This window comes from Pelobates fuscus, chromosome 11 (assembly GCF_036172605.1).
Source record: "Pelobates fuscus isolate aPelFus1 chromosome 11, aPelFus1.pri, whole genome shotgun sequence".
Classification (NCBI taxonomy): Eukaryota; Metazoa; Chordata; class Amphibia; order Anura; family Pelobatidae; genus Pelobates; species Pelobates fuscus.
Genome location: NC_086327.1, coordinates 25422071 through 25442020, shown reverse-complemented (window position 1 = coordinate 25442020; position 19950 = coordinate 25422071). Strand labels below are relative to the sequence as shown.

Here is a 19950-nt window from a genome sequence, read left to right as displayed (position 1 = left end):
TTTGTGACAGAGCCACTATAATACGCATCTTAGGTGTTAACTAATTATTATTATTATTATTATTGTTGGCATTTATATAACACCAGCATATTCCGTAACGCTTTACAATATTATGAGGGGTGGGGGATTTAACTATAAATAGGACAATTACAAGAAAACTTAAAGGAACGATAGGTTGAAGAGGACCCTGCTCAAACAAGCTTACAGTCTATAGGAGGTGGGGTGTAAAACACATTAGGACAGGAAAGAGCAATCAAATAAGGTGGTAATGAAGCAGAGCTGGAGGAGAGAGTAGAGTGCTGCCCTTTAGGAGAGAGCAAGAGACAGGTATGTGAGGTAGAGGTTACTCTGGGAGGCCATAAGCTTTCCTAAAGAGATGGGTTTTAAGGCACTTCTTAAACGAGTGAAGATTATGGGAGAGTCTGATGGCGGTAGGCAGGCTATTCCATAGGAAGGGAGTCGCCCGCGCCTCACGGGTGTGAGCAGCGGACAGGAGAAGGTCACAGGCAGAGTGGAGAGACCAAGAAGGGGCATCCCTATGGATCTGTAAAGAGATATAAGCGTGGCTAGAATTGTTCAGTGCTTTATAGGTATGGGTTAGCACTTTAAACTGACTCCTAAAGGATACAGGAAGCCAATGTAAGGACTGACAGAGGGGTGAGGTGTGAGAGGACCGACTGGAGAGGAAAATCAGTCTGGCAGCGGCATTCATTACAGACTGTAGCGAGGCAATACGGCTTTTGGAAGACCAATTCGGAGAGGGTTACAATAATCCATGCGAGAGATTACTAGAGCATGGACAAGCTCTTTAGTAGCATCTTGTGTTTTTGAGATGGAATCTACAGAATTTGGTAACATACTGTATGTGAGGCTCAAAGGTGAGACCAGAACCAAGTATAACACCAAGACAGTGCATCAACGCATCAACCCATTACAGGTGGTCCTCATTTTGCGACCTACCTGTTTTACGAGGGCTCACACTTACAACCAGCTCTCTTACCAGAGGTAAGTGCGAGTCGTTGTAGGAATTAGAGGGATTCCCTGATCTGCGGTGTTCGTCTATGTTGGAGGACATTTTCCAGAACATAGACGAATGCAACAGAGCAGGGAATCCCACTAATCTATGTTCGGGGAAATTTCCCAGAGCATAGATTAGAGGGATTCTCTGCTCTTGTGCGTTCGTCTATGTTCGGGGAAATGTCCCTGAACACAGACATGCGCACCAGAGCAGGGAATCCCTTAAATCTTTGTTCGGGGAAATTTTCTCGGACATAGATTAGAGGGATTCCCTGCTCTGTTGCGTTTGTCTATGTTCGGGGAAACATAGACGAACGCAACAGAGCAGGGAATCTCTCTAAGAGCAGGGAATCCCTTAACTCCTCACTTACTCACCAATTCGTTCTACGACCGAGTCGTAGGAACAGAACTCGGTCGGTAAGTGATGAGTACCTGTATAATAAAACTGTCTCGCACCCACCATTTGTTCAGTGGTACTTGACTGACTTTGGACACAGTGGTGGAGAAGGTCGCAATTTTAGTTTCTTTGCTCATTTGCAATGCCATTACACCATTCTATGACTTATTTAACTTAGATCATTAAAAATCCTGAGGACAATTTGCAAACAAAAATGAGACCATACACTGAATTCTTTAAAAGAACTTTAGTAGAAAACTGGGACTATTTTATCAGCTATATAGACTACCTACTTTACATAATAGAATCCCGCAGCTCTCAATAATTACATCCTAATTTTCTATACCATGATGTCTGCTTTTGTCTGACCTACTATTGGCGATAGAATCTGTTGATCATTTTAGAACTTTTGTTTCAGACTGAATTATTTTTGTAGACGTCTGTGTGTTATCGACTTGTGACATTATTGCCCAGAGGAGAGTAATGATTACAGAGTGTAGGTCATGGGTCGTCAACCTGGTACCTACCGCCCACTAGTGGGCGTTTCAGGATTCCAGGTGGGCGGTAGGGATTTTCAAATTTTTTTACAGATTGGATGAGCGGGCGGGTGCGAGCCGGCGGGACCCCTGCGACCGGGTACCGCCATCACCACTTGTGGCCCCGGCCCGGGCGGCAAACCGCCGGGGCCGCATATGGAGGGGTCCATCGGGTGGCCCATGCTGTCAGGGCCACCCGATCGATGTGGATTGTGAGGGGGCCCGGTCAGCGCTGGGTGCGTTAACAGCGTGACCGGGCCCCCTGTGATGACATCATCTCTGCTGGGAGGAAGTGATTCCCCGGTCACTCCTCCCAGCATACTGAGAGCCCGCGCGGGAGGAAGGAGGAGGAGGGAGTCAGAGTGGGAACTCTGACTCCCATCCACCTGAGCCGCCACTGGACCACAGGGAAAGTCACCCTCCTGCACCTTAAAGGTAGGAAACAGGAGGGTGACTTAAATATAATGTGTGTTTGTTTGTGTATGTGTCTTTGTATGTATGTCTTGTGTGTGTCTTATGTATGTGTGTGTGTGTGTGTGTCTGTATATATGTGTGTCTTGTCTTTGTATGTATGTCTTTGTGTGTGTGTATGTGTCTTTGTATGTATGTCTTGTGTGTGTGTATGTATGTGTCTTTGTATGTATGTCTTGTGTGTGTCTGTCTGTATGTGTCTGTATGTATGTGTGTCTTTGTATGTGTCGTGTGTGTGTGTGTGTGTCTGTCTGTATGTGTCTGTATGTATGTGTGTCTTTGTATGTGTCGTGTGTGTGTGTCTGTCTGTCTGTATATATGTGTGTTTGTATGTGTGTCTTGTCTTTGTATGTATATGTTTCTTGTGTCTGTCTGTATGTGTGTATGTGTCTTTGTATGTATGTCTTGTGTGTGTGTCTGTATGTATGTGTGCCTGTCTGTATGTATGTGTCATGTGTGTGTGTGTGTCTGTATGTGTGCCTGTCTGTCTGTATGCATGTGTGTCTCGTGTGTCTGTATGTATGTATGTATGTATGTATGTATGTATGTAAGTGTGCCTGTCTGTTATAGAGGGATACCTAGCTCAGCCTTCCTACTGGTCATTGCTATATGGAAGGTTAAAAAAAGGGGAAAAAAAGGTGGGAAGGGGAATTGAGGAGGGAGAAGAGGGGAGCTGATGCACAGATGAGAAATCATATTATGCGCAAACAGAGAAGTCGTCTGAATATCACCGAAAGAGGAGACCTTCGTTTGTTCCTTACGAAAATCGAACCAGATATCAAATATTTAGTCTTGCAGCATCAACCTCAAGGATCTCATTAATCACTAGTAAAGGTAATTTTAATTTACTTTATTGTTTTCTCATTAAACTTTATAAAGTTAAAAACATTATAAACATGCATTAATTGGAAATAAAAAGATAAATGTACGTACATTTATTTTTTTTTAAAACACCCTCCTTTTCGAAAAAAAAAAATTTCAACCAAAAAGATGCATTAGTGGGTGGTAGTTAGAAAAAGGTTGACTACCACTGGTGTAGGTGATGCAATTGCAGCACAAAAGAGGGTTAAATATCCAAATGTTTTAACAGAGATGAAAATTGACTTTGGATTGATGCGTGTCTAAAGCTTTATCTTTTGTTCTGCCAGACAGGATTACTTATAGTGAAATCTGGTGGATTTCACTCACATAAAAAAAGACGACAATAAGCGATGCTTAGTTTTATATGAAGTAATTCTTTCCTAAAACCTCGTTTTGCTCAATATAATCACTTCGCAAATTGCTCACTAAAGCAAGCAGGCTGACCAGCAACAACAGACTGAGGCCCACAAGGGAAATCAGTATCAAATGATTATAAAGTGTTAAGAGGCATTTTGTTCACCAGTACAGGTACAGATCAGACAATGCATAATATATCAGGACTGGCTAAACGTAGACTCCAGCTGTTATAGAACCGCAGGTCCCATGATGCTTTGCCAGGCTTATAGCTGGCAAAGTTGGAGTCTTCGTGAGATCCCGTATACACAAGTATATAAGTAAACGGGAGACAGCCATAAATAAAAAAAAGAAAAATCCAAACACAGGGTTATAAATTCTGCTCTGCTCCAATGCTTCGGAATCAGTAGCGTTGGTCTGCAGTGTACGGAACGGAGATCTTTTGCTGCTAGATAAGAGGAAAGTTAAAGGATCACTATAGGGGTTTGTTTTCCTGACATTATATAACCCTTAGGTCCCCCCCACCCTCAGGGCCCCCCTCCCTTGGCGCTGAAGGGGTTAAAACCCCTTCAGTTACTTACTTTAATACAGCGCCGGGCTCCCTCGGCGCTGGTGACCTCTCCTCCCCCGCCGTCAGCTCTGGAGTGGAGTGGAATGTGCATGCGCAGCAAGAGCCGCGCGCATTCAAACAGTCCATAGAAAAGCATTTATCAATGCTTTCCTATGGACATTCTGCATGCTGAATGCGCAGAAGCGCCTCTAGCGACTGTCAGGAAGACAGCCACTAGAGGCTGGATTAACCCTGCAATGTAAACATAGCAGTTTCTCTGAAACTGCTATGTTTACATCTGAAGGGTTAAAACCTGGGGGACCTGGCACCCAGACCACTTCATTGAGCTGAAGTGGTCTGGGTGACTATACTGTCCCTTTAACCTTTTAATTTACAGGTCCTCAAAAGAAAGCAGGGGCGAGGAGATTCCCTAAAACCCCAGTGTTATAAATGAATATATTTTTCTAACACTGGAGATTTCCTTTAACATGAGTTTTATTTTATTATGTAGTTGGCGAGGGGATCGAGAAAAATGCTTATCCACTATACAGACAATATTCTATGCTACACTGATTAAAGTTTGGTGACAGATATAATTTTAGGGCACCCTCTTAGATATTTTAACATCTTAGAACATCTAGAAATCTGATATTTGATCTTTACTATATCAAAGAGATGCTGTGCATGACTAGATAAACTGCAGCCTAACCACATGTTGTCTGATACTGTGGTTGAATTTGAGATAAAAATACTTTCAAAACTTTTCAACGGCTTGCACAATTTGTCATGGGGAAATTTAAATTCAGCTTTTTTTCCCACCAAGTGGGATATTCAAAACTGTCTCAAAAACACAGTACGCTATCCTAAACAGTTGATTTAACAGAGTATTATTTTTAGAGGCTACATGTTGTTGAACCTGGGGCAGGGCTGACCTACAGCCTTCAGTGGGTTCCCGTACTTTAACAAGGGGGAGTGGGAGGGTGGAGTTGTGCAAGTGTATTTTTATTTTTGCATGGCACTGAAGACTTATGCATTTCAGAGAACCTGATACCTTGAGCTCTGTGAATCTGTTTACAGAACACAGTGCAGAACTGGCTTTAGTTTGACAGCCTGGAGAGGAGACCGTACGGAATAAGTCCTAACGAATACAGCTTAGTAATAAGCCATAAAGTATAAATCAGGCGATATCACAATACAGAAGAAAAGGAATATCCGAACTTGAGAAGGAAGAATACTGTATTGGACAAAGTGGAACTGGAAACAAAGTGTTTTCGATGAGGATATGTAAGTTCTTGGAAAAGTAAGACAACTCGTAAAAAAAAAAACGATTTTGGTGAATAAACAGATTTTTCCAGTTAAAAATTTACTTTACTGACGGAAAGAACTGACAGAAAAGAAAAGGCAGAAAAAAAAAAACAGAATCTATGTTAAAAAATATATATATTTTTGGGGGAAAGGTATGTGAAAGCTTCAGAGAATGCATTGAATGCACATTGATATAAGCCCACTCAAGAGGCAAAAAGAAGTCGAAAAGATTTGGATTATGGATGCTTAATTAATACTTGGATGACCCTGAGAAGATTGATGTGCTCTCAGTCATGGAGAATGGGGAAGAAATGACTGGGAGCTCTAACCTTCTGGTGCCTGAAGAAAAAAGGTATGAACTCTGCTGTCAGAAGGACTGCTGTGAGCGAGTGGTCATCAATGTGTCTGGGTTAAGGTTTGAGACTCAAGTCAGGACCCTAAGTCGGTTTCCTGACACTCTCTTGGGAGACCCTCGTAAAAGAATGCACTTCTTTGACCCTCTTAGGAATGAGTACTTCTTTGACCGGAATCGGCCATGCTTTGACTCAATACTTTACTTCTACCAGTCAGGGGGTCGACTCCGTCGGCCATCTAATGTCCCTTTAGATGTTTTCATGGAGGAGCTGATGTTCTACGAGCTTGGCGATGATGCAATTAGAAAATTCAGAGAAGATGAGGGATTTCTCAAAGAGGAGGAAAGATTGCTTCCAGATTGTGAGTTCATGAAGCAAGTTTGGCTGCTTTTTGAACACCCAGACAGCTCCTCCGCTGCCCGAATCATTGCTATTATCTCAGTTATGGTCATCCTCATCTCCATAGTCATTTTCTGCCTAGAAACTCTTCCAGAATTCAGAGATGAAAGGGATCTGTCATTACCGGTAAGTTATTTATTGCTCTGTAGTTCTTTGCATTCTTGAATCTTTTTCCCATAGCATGTTAGGGTACAAGACAACAATTTCATTCCTCCAATATTCAATATATCTGTAATCTTAAACCATATTTCACAATCTCGGTTCTACTTGGTAAAATACGGTGCAAGCATTTAAAATAACAATGTATCAGCATATATCATATAATTGATGATCTAATAGTATACTTACTAGTATATCTACTTATTAAACATGGTCTAACTACCTATTTCTTGTATGCAATCAAAATCCTAAACAGTGTTTCCAATGCCAGTATTTCAGATTTGTACTCAATACAGATTAAGGAACAGCACACGTACAAAAATACAGTTTTACATTATATAAAACTACTGAAAATCACCTATCTCAGCAAACAAATATGAGGATTCCGTTCCACCATATGGCCATATTGTGTTAAGCCCACCACTACCAGTACCAGTACCCCAATATCAGTGGGTCCTACACTAATTTTAACTCAGGAAGCAAATTAAATTGTGCTAGTGCTAAATAACCTAAATAAGTGTATTTATTCTGTTGTAAGAGCAACATATATAATGCAAAATTAAAGTGATAAAAAATTCCCTCTTTTTACTAAGTATTTCAAATTCGAGCCTTAAAATAAGTACACGAACATATTTATTCAATTAGGCACCTTATATATCTGTTATGTTATATATCTGTTATGAGACATGAGACTATGAGACTGTATTTTGCCCATGCCTATTGCTTGCCATCTAGCTTTTAAGCACAGCATTAATAGGAAATACAAGGGCTAGAGAAATCCCCTGTTATTTATGACCTCTTTAGATATATTACGTTTTGTGATGCAGCAAAGCGTTTTACTGGTCCATAGCAGTAAATCAGTCTTACACAAACTAAGCTTTTTTTATATAGAAAATGGAATTTAACCCCTTAAGGACCAAACTTCTGGAATAAAAGGGAATCATGACATGTCACACATGTCATGTGTCCTTAAGGGGTTAAGCAAAGTGAACGCCTACACTAAACTGATTTTGGAGGCTACCTTGTGGTTTAAGATCGCCTCTGTCTTTTAGCTCAAGTCTTAATTTGTAATACGCTTTAAAGGGACCCTTACTTTTGAATATTAGTTTCTTTGAAATTGAAGAGATGTTGTCATTTTCTAGTTTTTCATCAAGTTGTTAGGATCATATATTTTCTGTATTCTGGATATTTCCAACCCAAGCAAAAGATTTCACACGTCAATGTGAGATACAATTAAATTTTGCCAAAATTTGCCATGGGGTAGTGTCTAAAGCAGCTTCGGCCACCTCATCTTGACATTTTCATTCAGCCATCATTAGTGGCAGCTGATAGGAATTAGCATCTTTGTCTCCAAGATGTGTAATAGAGGCCCATGGCATCTCACTATGCATGTGTGAGGAGAGCTATGGAGGAACCTGCAGTTCCAGTTGCTCTTTAATAGAACCCCTTTTTTACTTCTGAGAATAATTTAAAAAACACAAGTGATGCAGCTTCTGACAGACGGAGCCACGAGGACCTGAAGACAGAGTTCAAAGTGGATGGTGGCAGCACCAAGGAGGGAGACCTTAATGTAAGTTCATATCTCTGCCCACCCACCAACTGGTGCCACAATGCAATTGGGGGTTACCTAGGGTTTCTCAAAAAAACAAAAAAACTTCAAAGTCATAATCCAACAATTGACATTGCCTCTTTAAAACCAGACACCCCTCTTTTTTTATTGATTAACAGTGAATATGAGTCTCTCTCTACAGAATGTAAGGGGTGATTGTCAGTGACTTAGACAACCTCCATGTTTCTCTCTGAACTATGCAACTGCATAACAATGGATACAGTGATACCTGCTTCCATTGTAGAAGCAAAACCTAAAGATGATAATAGTTCAGTATCACTTTAAGTGCTGCATCACATGATGTGTGGATGGTTTGTGTTATATAAATATATAATGTTCTACCTGCTATCCAAATAGGAAGTGCCACTTGGGAGTTTTTTTGCAGCCAAATAACCTTGCAGTGCCATACGCATGCGCACAAATGTTTTTTTCTGTATTGATGTCCGAAAGAGTGTGAAATATCAAACTAAGGCAAAATCACCCACAATACGCAGGTGATTTGTTAGTAAGTGCATTTGTACATACCTCCTCTGCAATATTCACCTTAGAAAATGCTGCAATATCATTTTCTGCAATGATAGAATTTGTTCATTAGGGAATCTCCCAGTCTCATGTTTTAAATAAATATAAGTTTGCAGATTTGCAAAACCAGCTGTTACATAAAGCCTCCCATATAATTACTAACATACTTTGTCTTGTATGGATGTAATTCTATTTAAAAATAAAAAGAACCAGCGTATCCTTAGACTGTCTTTAAAATGACATCACTTTCTTTATAATACTGCTTCCAGTTTAACCCCTTAAGGACACATGACATGTGTGACATGTCATGATTCCCTTTTATTCCAGAAGTTTGGTCCTTAAGGGGTTAAGTTTCAGGCCCACAACGAGTCATAATTAATTTCACGTAGGTCTCGCCAACCTAAACTAAACTTATCTGACAATGACTCCCCCCCTCCTCCCCCCGCTATATGTTTGATGCTTGACTGAAGAATCCTGGGGATTTATATTTATATAATTTATATAATTGAAGTGGTGGACAGTTATGTTGTGCCACCCGTAAAAAGGGCTGCAATGCAATAATTAAATTTTTCCTAAATCAGTATGGAGTTTTATCACGTTTACTTTCACTGCAACTCTACGTATACTCTGATGCACTTCAAGAACAGCACCATGTCTATAAGTCCCAGAAGGACGAAATTTCACAGTCCATTGATGGATTTTGGTCCTTGATACTTTTAGATCTTAACCCATCTCTTGGTGTACAGTGATAGTTGCAAAAATGTGGGAGGTAGCCTAAAATTTCATACCTCTCTGTGGTCTTCGGTATTTTCAATACAGCATTGAATTATTGTAAAAATGAGTTTTTTTCAGAACTCTAAATCCCAAGATGGACTTTTTCAAAGATCTGACTTGAGATATGTAGGTGATGTTTAAAATTACCTGTAGTGTAGAGACATTGCACTCTTTTTAGACTGCCAAAGTATTTGAACAACTCCATCATCATCTATTGTTCACGTTCGCTGAACTTGTTTTGTCATATTTACTTGTTCGTGTCCTTATTCAATATGAATGCAATGGTGTTTATAAAGAAAGAGTTTAGGAAAAAAAAAGTAAGTAATGAAACTGGTGATCTGGCAACTTGGTTATTTATATGTTTTTTCTCATTCTTGGTTAATCCTCTGGACTGTAAGCTCATTTGAGCAAGGTCCTCAACTACCTATTGTTCCTGTTACATTTTGTTATTGTCTCATTTGGTAAATTCCCCTCTTATTGTAAAGCCCTGCGGAATAAGCTGCGCTATATAAATACCAATAATAATAAATTCATTATATTATAATCATTATAGAAAAAATGATTGTGCCGTAGCGTAGATTTATAAAATCCAGTGCGGTGCAAAGTTACAGGTTTATGGCACATTAAAGAGTTTTCGCAAAGGGGAAAGTACAGTCTCGTACATAGTGTTGGGAACTCTACTTTCAGGTTTGTCAATTGCTAATGGTGAAATTTACAATCAGCACTGACACATAGTGTCAAGGGAGCCAGTCGATTTAATTGCCAACGATGTCAGTGGAACTTGGAAACAATGTGTGTACATCAGTTATGTGGCAATTAAATAACTAATAAAGTAAACTACTGAATTAGCAAGCGAAATGTGTTATACAACAAATTCAAGAAAAAACTAACAGCATTCTGTTTATTGAAGAAATAAAATATATGGCTACAAAGAAGAGCACATTTAACAGTTCTGCAATTAGTAAGTCTGGCAGCCTTGACAGGGGTGTAGAAATATGGCTGCAAAGTCTCAGCATTATCAGGGTTAAACACTAAACTCTCAATTCTAGAGAATTGAATCCAAATGGCAAAATGTAGGCTAAAATGGCTTATTCGGGAAATATATTCGCTCAACTATAGTTTGTTTATATTGGCCTAAGTATTGCTATTCAGATTTAGCCCTCAATTTAATATTTTTGGACACATTTTTAAAATGATTTACTATTTTGCTAAATATTTTAATGTTTTGATGTTTATATATTATATAATTATTTTTTTTTAAATATTTTAATAATTTGAAAAAAAAAATCATTTGAAAAGCTTATCCCCAAATATTAAATTGAGGTCTGAATTCAACCAAATTTGAGTCTGGTGAACAACCTTGAATCAACCCATTTTCAAATGACATTTAATTATCATTATCCAAAAAGTAAAACGCAAGAAAAAAACAAATGTAATAATTAAAGAGCAGTAATTGAAATTACATTACTTTCTATGCCGTAAACAAGAATAATTGTTTTTAGAAACTGCGATGTTTACATTGCAGGGTTAAATCCACCTCTAGTGGTTGTCTTCCTGACAGTCACTAGAGGCGATTTCTCCTCCAGAACAAGTAAAACTCAGCGTTGGAATTAAATGCTGCTGATATCAGCTTTTAATTGGAGGAGTGCGGCTCTGAGATGCAGTGGGTTGGAGGAGATTGCAAAGACGTCAGCAAGCGTGCTGACGTCCTCGAAGGTAGAGCGGGTGGATGCAGCAGAAGAGTCTCGGCACTGAAAAGGTAAGTAGTCTTTATTTTACTTACTTTTTTAAAAGAAAAGGGGGTTGGACAAGATGGTACCTATAGTCCCAAAATAACACGTGTTATTTTCAGGACTATAGGTTCTCTTTAAAGCATAGTAATCCTTGTTTTGATCATAATTACAATTTTGAGGTTTTGTGTAATCAGAGCAACAAATTTTCAAATCTAACTAATTTTAAATAGTATCAGGAATTTATTAAAAACATTAGGAATACAATGAATAGTTTATATTGAAGATCATATTAACTGCTGAATAGTGGAGTAGAGGTGCTTTGATGTTATTTCAAGGGTTACCATGGAGACAATCGGAATAAAATCCTGTTATTTGGTGAAGCTTGGCTAATGACCCTTACTTGAAACCTTTGATTGTGGTTACTGGCTCCAGATTGACTCCATATGTTCATGTCCATCACTTCTGGTGTAGTGAGGGACTTCACTCTTGCTGTCCATTCTATCGGAAAATATATTTAATTCTCTTTCTCTGTTCTCTACAAAAAATAGCCCATTTTGTGCCCATGTCACAAAGACCAGCTTCCGTGGTCAATATGTTGTCCAGAGGAAACACTTTTTTTAAAATCCACTGACGTGACAATGACAACATAGGTGCAGGGCTGAAAGTTTCAAGTCCTACACTACTAGCCAGGCCTTAAACGTTACTCACCATTGCAAGCCTGGAGGGCCCATGGCACAATCACAGGGGTCAATTTATTTTCACCATGGATACATTTTCACTTAACCAATCGCTACTGGCAAGTTGAAATTTTGAGCCCTGATATGTGTACCGCATAAAAACAAGAGATAAGTAATTGGGCATGCGTATCACTCAGTATACACAAGAGATGAGTTATTAGGTATGAGTACCTATCAGTATACACAAGAGATGAGTTATTAGGTATGAGTACCTATCAGTATACACAAGAGATGAGTTATTAGGTATGTGTACCCCTCAATATACACAAGAGAGGAGTCACTGTGTATGTGTACCCCTCAGTATACACAGAGATGAGTTATCAGGTATGTTACCTGTGGTAAAGGTGCCCACAGCAGTTCCAAGGATTGAAAGCCAGCATGTTGTTGTCACGTTTTTTATTTAGTTAGTGTCACAAATGTACAAGCCGGCAGCCAGTGTGTCCTCTGTTTTGTTCTAGACCGAAGATGTAAATATAGCTTCCTTGCGCTTTGTAAGTCACATCACATCACTATGCAGCAGCGTGAGCTGCGATCATGATTGATGAACGTGGTATGTGCAATGAGAAAAATGTCAGCACTGTATATACATGGGAGATCTGTAAGGGCATGGGGGAACCTCCCATGGAGCTTACAGTGAGCTCAGTGTCTTGTGTAACACTGTTACATACATGCATTCACTATACATTCCCTGGATATGACACGGCAAACATGTCACTATAAAGAGGTTAACATGTGATCTAAATATTGTGTTAGCCAAACTGACAGCAAATGGGTCAATATTGCTCTAATTTTAAAGGAAAAATCTAAGCACCATAGCCACTGCAGTGTGCTATAGTATTTATGGTGTCAGGATTGCCCTGGCGCTCCCCTACTGGTAAGTAATCAAACATTTGGTTGCAGGGAGTCCTGTCTGTGTGTGTGTATTCCTGTCTGTGTGTGTGCATGGCTGTCTGTGTGTGTGTGTGTGTGTGTATATGGCTGGCTGTGTGTGTGTGTGGCTGTCTGTGTGTGGCTGTCAGTGAGTCTGTGTGTGTGTGTGTGTGTGTGTGTCAGTGTGTGTCTGTGAGGGAGTGTGCGTGTCTGTGAGGGAGCCTGTTTGTCAGTTAGTGTGTGTCTGTCAGTGAATGTGTGTGTCTGTGAGTGCATGTGTGTGTTGGAGTGATTCTGTGTGTATGTCAGTGTGTGTATGTCTGTCAGTGAGTGTGTCTCAGTGAGTGTGAGTGAGAACAGGGGCAGGGGTTTAGTAGATGGGGGACTGTGATTTAGTAGACAAGGGGGGATTGTGATTTAGTAGACAAGGGGGGACTGGGATTTAGTAGACGAGGGGGGACTGGGGTTTAGTAGAGGTGGTCGCTGTTTTTTTTTTTTTAATACTGTACTTTTCTAAATAAACCTAAATTTCTTAAATTTAAACCTTGTTTATTTTGTATATAAGTATACATGCACACTTTTCATTAATCTACATTTCCTAGTGATTTTGTCAGCAGAATAACCAGATGGGACCTGTATTTTTAAAAATATACATGTACCACTATATAAATGAAATGTTTCCTATACTCCCTGCCCAGTGCTAGAAGCTAAGGAGTTTCCATAACAACCACAGTGCATACGCTGTGGTTGCTATGGGTGGAGAGCAGAGGGCCCTCTTTTGTGAGGTCTTTTTTTTTTTTTTTTTTTTTTCTTGTCAATCTTTCTTTTATTAAGGCATGTAGAATGGGGTACAGAAGAAAAATTGGGGGAAACATTCAAGAGATTTACAGCATAGGGTTGTTACATCAATCAGAGAGTAGATAATGTTTCCAGGATTGCGATGCCTCTTTTTTTTTAAATTTTTGTTGTTAAACTTTAGCTTGAAAATACAGGCTATGGACCATAAGATCCGATTGGTAAGTCGCAGAATTATTATAACCAGACATCTGGAGAGACCCGGTTAGACAGTATACGCTCAATTTAGGATTAACAGGACAAGCTTAACTTAAGTGGTACAAATTAAGGTAAAGATGTCAGGGTGATGATCAATATAGATGATATACACGGCTTAATAGCGCAGAATCTTGGCAGTAACAGGCTAATAATTGGTCTAGTAAAACATGGGTAAAAACACGCTGGGAATTTGCGTCAGGCTTAATAACAAGAAAATCTTAATCATCATGAGGATAATTATCCGAGCCCAAGAGTGTTATAGAGTAAGAGACAGCAGGGTGGCATGCATAGTATGCACTTATTATATCGTAAATTGTAAGCTTTTTAGTGTAACTAATGCGAGGAGACACGGTGAAATCAACATGCTAGTACAATTATAAAGAAATGCCAGCGTTGTATACTCTCAATCCTACCTAGAGGTCTGATGATATAACTATGCTAGTTTACAACATGCTCTCAATTCTAACAAGCAATTAGGCACAGGTTTACCCTGCTTAACAAGAGATTGTTTAACACGGTTCCCTGTAGGCAAGGCAGTCAGTCAGCGACCTACTGTCATTAACTGGACATGAATTCAAAGCAAAGCAGACTCTAAATAGGAAATTAAAATATAACATGAAGTGGCATCAGTTCAGATTCATCTGAGGGGTGCGTGTTAGGTATGACCTGGTCAGCAGTGACAGCAGGGGAAAGTCCAGGTTTGAGTATGAGCTGTATTAAGGGTGCTAGGTGGTCGGTTGATCATGTATAGTGTCTTGTCAGTCCGCCATCTTGTCGTGAGTGTCCCCTTTTACCCTATACCTGAGGTCGGCAGGCCTCTGGCATAGGTCTGCAAGCAGTCCGAGGCTTCCTGTGTGGGGGCTATCTCCTGCGCTGCTACTGTGTGGTTTCGGCTGTGAGCAGTCGTTTGGGCTGGGTGTCCAGCTTGGCCGTGTGCGGTGTGGTTTCGCTGGGGCTGGGTAGTAGTTTGTTCCGGGGCTTTCACCGGCAAGTGTGGGCGCTTGAGAGGGGGAGTGTTGGCGCCTGGGGGGCCATCTGTCGCCTCTCGTTGCTTTGTTCTCTGCCTCCGTCCCCTTCTGACGGTTTCCCTGGGGGCTCGTTGTGGGCATTTACTCAGTAGCCGCCGGGTAGCTGGTCGGACCCATGCTGCTATTGCGTGGACCGCTTGTTGAAAAGGCCGAACCTTACGATGGAGTTGTGACCATAAGTAGCAGCAGAGCCGGTCAAAGAACTCCTGGATGTGTCTAGGTGGAGTGGCAAGGGCTTTGTTGGTACCTCGGTTCGCCATTTTACTCCCTTCTGCAGAGTGTCTGTCTTTGCTGTAACGGGGCTGTATCAGGCCACGTGTAGTGAAGCTGGGATCGTCCGCCATCTTGGGCGCCGCCGTTTCCCTCCTGCTTGAAAGTTTAGTGGCTTCTGCCGCTATGTCTCTGCTTGTTGTTGCTCGCGCTGGTGGGGACCGGGATATCCCCCACCGGTCCAGAGGAGGGGGGGGGAAGCGGTGTGTCCCCTCCTCAGCCTGAGACCCGGGAGAGCGGCCGTCTCTCCACGGCTCCCACCCGTGCAGGCCGCGGGTCGAAATGTGGGTTTTTCCGCGGCGGAGAGACCCGAATCGGGTATCTCCAGGCTCCGCATTCCCTCCTGTATGTGAGGGTGTTTGTCCGCTGTCTGCACGATCCGGTGGCCGGGCGTTATGCCCAGGATCAAGGCGTCAGATGTGGCTTGTGAGGTCTTTTATGCTAACCCTTGTCAGTCAATGCCTCAGCATGCCGAGACATTGACCGACAAGTAAGAGAAAAAAAATATATTTTAAATAGGTTTTTCTCCCAATCTATACATTTGCTAACAAAACTACTTGCACAATCTAGCGGAGCTCCAATATTCAGCATAAATATCTCCGCTGTAGAAGCCTTGTAGCTGAGGAAACAATAAAATATCCAAGGCACAATCCCCCCAGTAACTGAACTACACACAGTTCAGGGAGTCAACTGATTTTTATTCAGCCACAGCCAGGGACGTTTTACCCGCGAGGCAAACAAGGCATTTGCCTTGGCCGGCATTTTCCAGGGGGCGGCAAAAAACGCCGCCCCCAAATGCCCAGGGCAAATGCCTTGTTAGCCTTGCGGCTAACAGACATGCTGGGCGGGCGGCTGGCGAGGGAGCACTTCCCCTGAGCGGTCTGCTCAGCTCCCTCGCGCGCCGCAGAGTGAGGCTGGGAGCCGGAATATGACGTTATATTCCGGCTCCCAGCCTCACTGTGCGGCGCGCGAGGGAGCTGAGCAGACAGCTCAGGGGAAGTGCTCCCTCGCCAGCTGCCCGCCCGCCAGTGCCACACGCCCAACAACCACTGGACCACCAAGGAGAACAAAACCAGGATACACCACTGGCCACAGCTGGCTTTTGTGCAACTCTTCATGCAAGGGGTTTCTCAAATCATATTCCAGGGATATTTCCCTGATGGACCTGAGAGGGGACAAGTAAACAGTTCACAAACTCCTCCTCTGTGCCAGAGAGATAATTGAGTAAGAACAACTCTTTAATTCAATTATCTATCAGGTACAGAAAATATACAATATTTACAAACACCATAAAAAACATTTTAATATTTCAAAACCCCACGAATGGGATCTGAGCGCCCACTTTGTCAAAATATCACTCAGATCTGTTTGGTGGTTCGAGAACTCCATTCGAGTGAAGTTTTGACCGGTCGGCCACGAGGTAAAGCCCCAAAACAGTTCCAGAGAAATTTCGTCTTCGACCAGTCTTCTTTCGGGGGTTCTCATACGAATGCCGATGAAGGCTCCCCCTGGCTGCTAACATACGAATGTTCCCCCTGTTCGGTAGTTTAGGTCTTCTGAATGCCGTTTTCCTACTGGTTTGAGAAGTTGGATGGGCAGCGGTATCAGTTTACTGGGTGTTCGCAGAGTAGAGTAGCCAAAATTAGTTCCAGGCCATCGATGACCATGTACTGCTGCCCACGTTCGAGAGACAAAATGGCCATCGTTTGTTTGCACACGTGTGATCGGTAATACGAACGGCAGCCACACAGGGGAAACACTTTCCTAACAAGCTATTTGCAGTTAACAGGCAGGGGTGGTCGGTTGTTAAATGATGCAAACCCAGAAACCACACAGATGGGGTTCGGTAAAAGAACGGGGGGTACGGATAGCCGAACAAAGGGAATGACAAGGGTATTACAACGTTCATTCTGCTACACACAATGTATAGAAATAATCTTATACTCAATCTTATATTGAAGTTAAAGCAAGGTTATTTTGTTTTGGGCATGACAGGTGCCCTTTAACCCCTTAAGGACCAAACTTCTGGAATAAAATGGAATCATGACATGTCACACATGTCATGTGTCATTAAGGGGTTAAACTTTTTTGGGTGGGGATAAGAATATTCTGTTAATTTCATGTAAACCTCTCCCCCAGACATGGGTATTGCCACATATGGAATATCAGGAATGAATCAGCTAGTCCTGGTATTAGACTTTTCCTAGCTCCACAATGTTAGAAATCAATAATGAAACCAGGACAGTATATTATAAGCACTCCTATTTTTATTTTTTTTCAGGATTCCTATCCTTTACTGTCTTATATCATAGTTCCCCCTCTTGCCCCTTGCCTTTCCTCATATTTATTATCATTGGTGTGTGCTAAATATTTCAGCGGTAGGCACATTTCCACACTCCGGATGTTGTTCACTACATCTCCCATCATGCCCTGCCAGCATTATGGCTGTAAGAGAATTATGGGAGATGTAGTCCATAACATATGGAGTGCCGGAGGTTGCCAAGCACTGCATTGGGTTGTGCACCCAGAGAAAAAAAAAGTCATTGAGACATTACTTGAAAAAAATAAATGTTAAAAAATGAGGTAGAATATACAAACATATCTGCACCAGAGGTGGCATTAGGCAGCTGTGTAAACACTGCTCTTTCTCAGAAATGGCAGCGTTTACAATACTCATGCTATATGCCCAGAACCACTTCATTAAGTTGTAGTGCTTCTGGAGTCTATAACTCCCTTTAAAAGAAAATGGGACTTCACGCGAAAAAACAAACAAAAAACTTTTACCCAAGTTATAGGTTATTTTCAATGCTCTATTCAGTGTTATAATTTTCACACAGGTAACCCCTTGGATAAAGCATTGCCTAGCTTCATGCTATACGTTGTGGAGTATATTCTGTAGGCAGTCAGTACAGACGGTTGTAGAGATTATTCACATCATATATCAGTTTCAGTATCACAGCATACAGACTGGACACTGACATTTATAACAGAATGTCTTCTGTAGAGTATAGCATTTCATAAATATAAGATTTACAGAATCCTGTACCAAAGGCCGATCGGGTTCTTCTAAAAATGGTATAGTGCAGTGCTACATTAAAATCACTGTACTACGTGTGCCATATCTTATCTAGAATCCCTTGCATAGATAGATTTTCTAAATCTACCACGGAACGACAACTTTGTGGGAGTACGACTCATATCAGATAGCCTATTGGGCACTGCGGCCTAGGGATTTGTATTTAAATATTTTTTATCGTATTTCCATATAAAAAAAACATAACAACCAAAAGTATCCATGTAACAGTAATGAATCATACTTTTGGTAAACATTTTCTTTTTGCATTATAAATTCATGTTTGCATGACATTAATAACTACATACAATAGTAACAATGTACAAATTATTATTTGCCACTCTTTAAAATAGGAGTGGGCTATGTGACTACGGTTCTTCCAATTTCCTATAACAATGGCACTGTGATTGTCGTTCTTATCATGCTTCTCATTGTCATAAAAGTTACACAGAATCAAACACACATAAAATACAATTTGACATCGCAACATGGGTATAATATGCCTTACATACCATCTAGCGAGGGTGGGGACCTAGGGATTTGGTTGTATTAAATACAGTAACACAGCATTCTAAAAAGTCGTCTCTTAAATGGGTTAGATTTGCAATTGTTTCCACCATATTTGGCTGTTCGCGCCACTTTTCCACAACTTCTAGAACAAAGTGGGTATGAGGAAAAGTAGGTACGGTGCACGCAGGCTTGGAACTTATACCATCGTACAGAATTTTATAATTGTAATGATTCTGTTGCTAATGTCACAAATCATTTGATTCGCCCAGTTTTCAAGTTCCATATAATTTTTGTACGATTTTGCTTTTTTAGAAGCGTCTGTTTCTAATTACATAGTTATATAGCCTATATAACAAAAAAAACTAACAAAAACCCCAAAACTTGCGTGCATTAAGTTCCGCTTTTCTCACTAATATTTTACTCACTTTATATATAACGTGCTCAGCTATACTTATGACCGAACCTCTGTGCTATGAATTGTCCTCTATGCCAAAAGAGTACTTTTCTCGGAACCTATTTTATGTGTTTCCGTGTAATATGTGTCAGGGTACCTGTTGTCTCTACCTCAGAGGAGGTGAGACACTTAGAATTCCGCCCTCTCAGAGGGGCTGACTCACTCGTTCCTCGCAGTCCTCTCGGCCGTTTACACGCCGGACGCCTCTGATCCGCCTCCTTTTATGACGCGGCTCTAGTAGCCAACGTCATGACGACTATCCGTTCCGACCTGTCAATCAAGTCCTGAGCACGAATCAGGACTCGTCGGGGGCGTTATCATCTATTTAGAACCAGGGTATAAAATAAGGTTTTGTGTATTGGTTTTGTGTAATAAGGTTTTGTGTATCCCCCCCTATCTATATTTCTATTTTGGGGACGTCTATGTTCTTACACTACTTGTCCACATTACCATATGTTGTCAGGCAAAGGCAGGGACCTTTAGCCGACCAAGCTACACTATTAAAAGTCAGTACAAGCCAGAGTAGTGGCATGATCTGCCTGCTCTGGACAATTTATGAGGTCCAGACTTGATATTTATCAGAATATCCAAAAAAAAACCAGTTTTGGGACTGAGACATAATACTCACCTCATTATATCTCTGGCTTTACCTGTCTGACTATTTATTTGTTTATATATCATTTTCACTTTGCCCCTACTACTATTGAGACCAGTTATTATCTCTCAGCGTAAACACTCAGTATAAGTCTGCACCTGCAGTCTGAGAAACTTATTATTCTAGTAGGGACATATACGTTTATTAACGTTTTCTTTCTTCCTTTCCTTTATGTTATGTCCGTCTAGAGCCTGATATCTATTCAGCTCTTATTAAATTTATTCATTAAAAGTTTATTTTATCAATACATTGAGAATTCA

The 19950-nt window shown here is 41.0% G+C and overlaps 1 protein-coding gene and 1 long non-coding RNA gene across 2 annotated transcripts in view; one reads left to right on the top strand and one right to left on the bottom strand.

Annotated features, from left to right (window-relative positions):
- The window catches only part of LOC134577512 (uncharacterized), a 747008-nt gene that overhangs the window by 393957 nt on the left and 333101 nt on the right, over positions 1 to 19950 (bottom strand). The gene's annotated exons all lie outside the window — the stretch shown is intronic.
- KCNA7 (potassium voltage-gated channel subfamily A member 7) overlaps positions 5165 to 19950 on the top strand; it is a 78627-nt gene continuing 63841 nt past the window's right edge. The window contains exon 1 of the mRNA XM_063436676.1: positions 5165 to 6369. Within this exon, the coding sequence (XP_063292746.1) occupies positions 5785 to 6369 (585 nt within the window). The 5' untranslated portion in view covers positions 5165 to 5784. The remainder of the gene's footprint in view (positions 6370 to 19950) is intronic.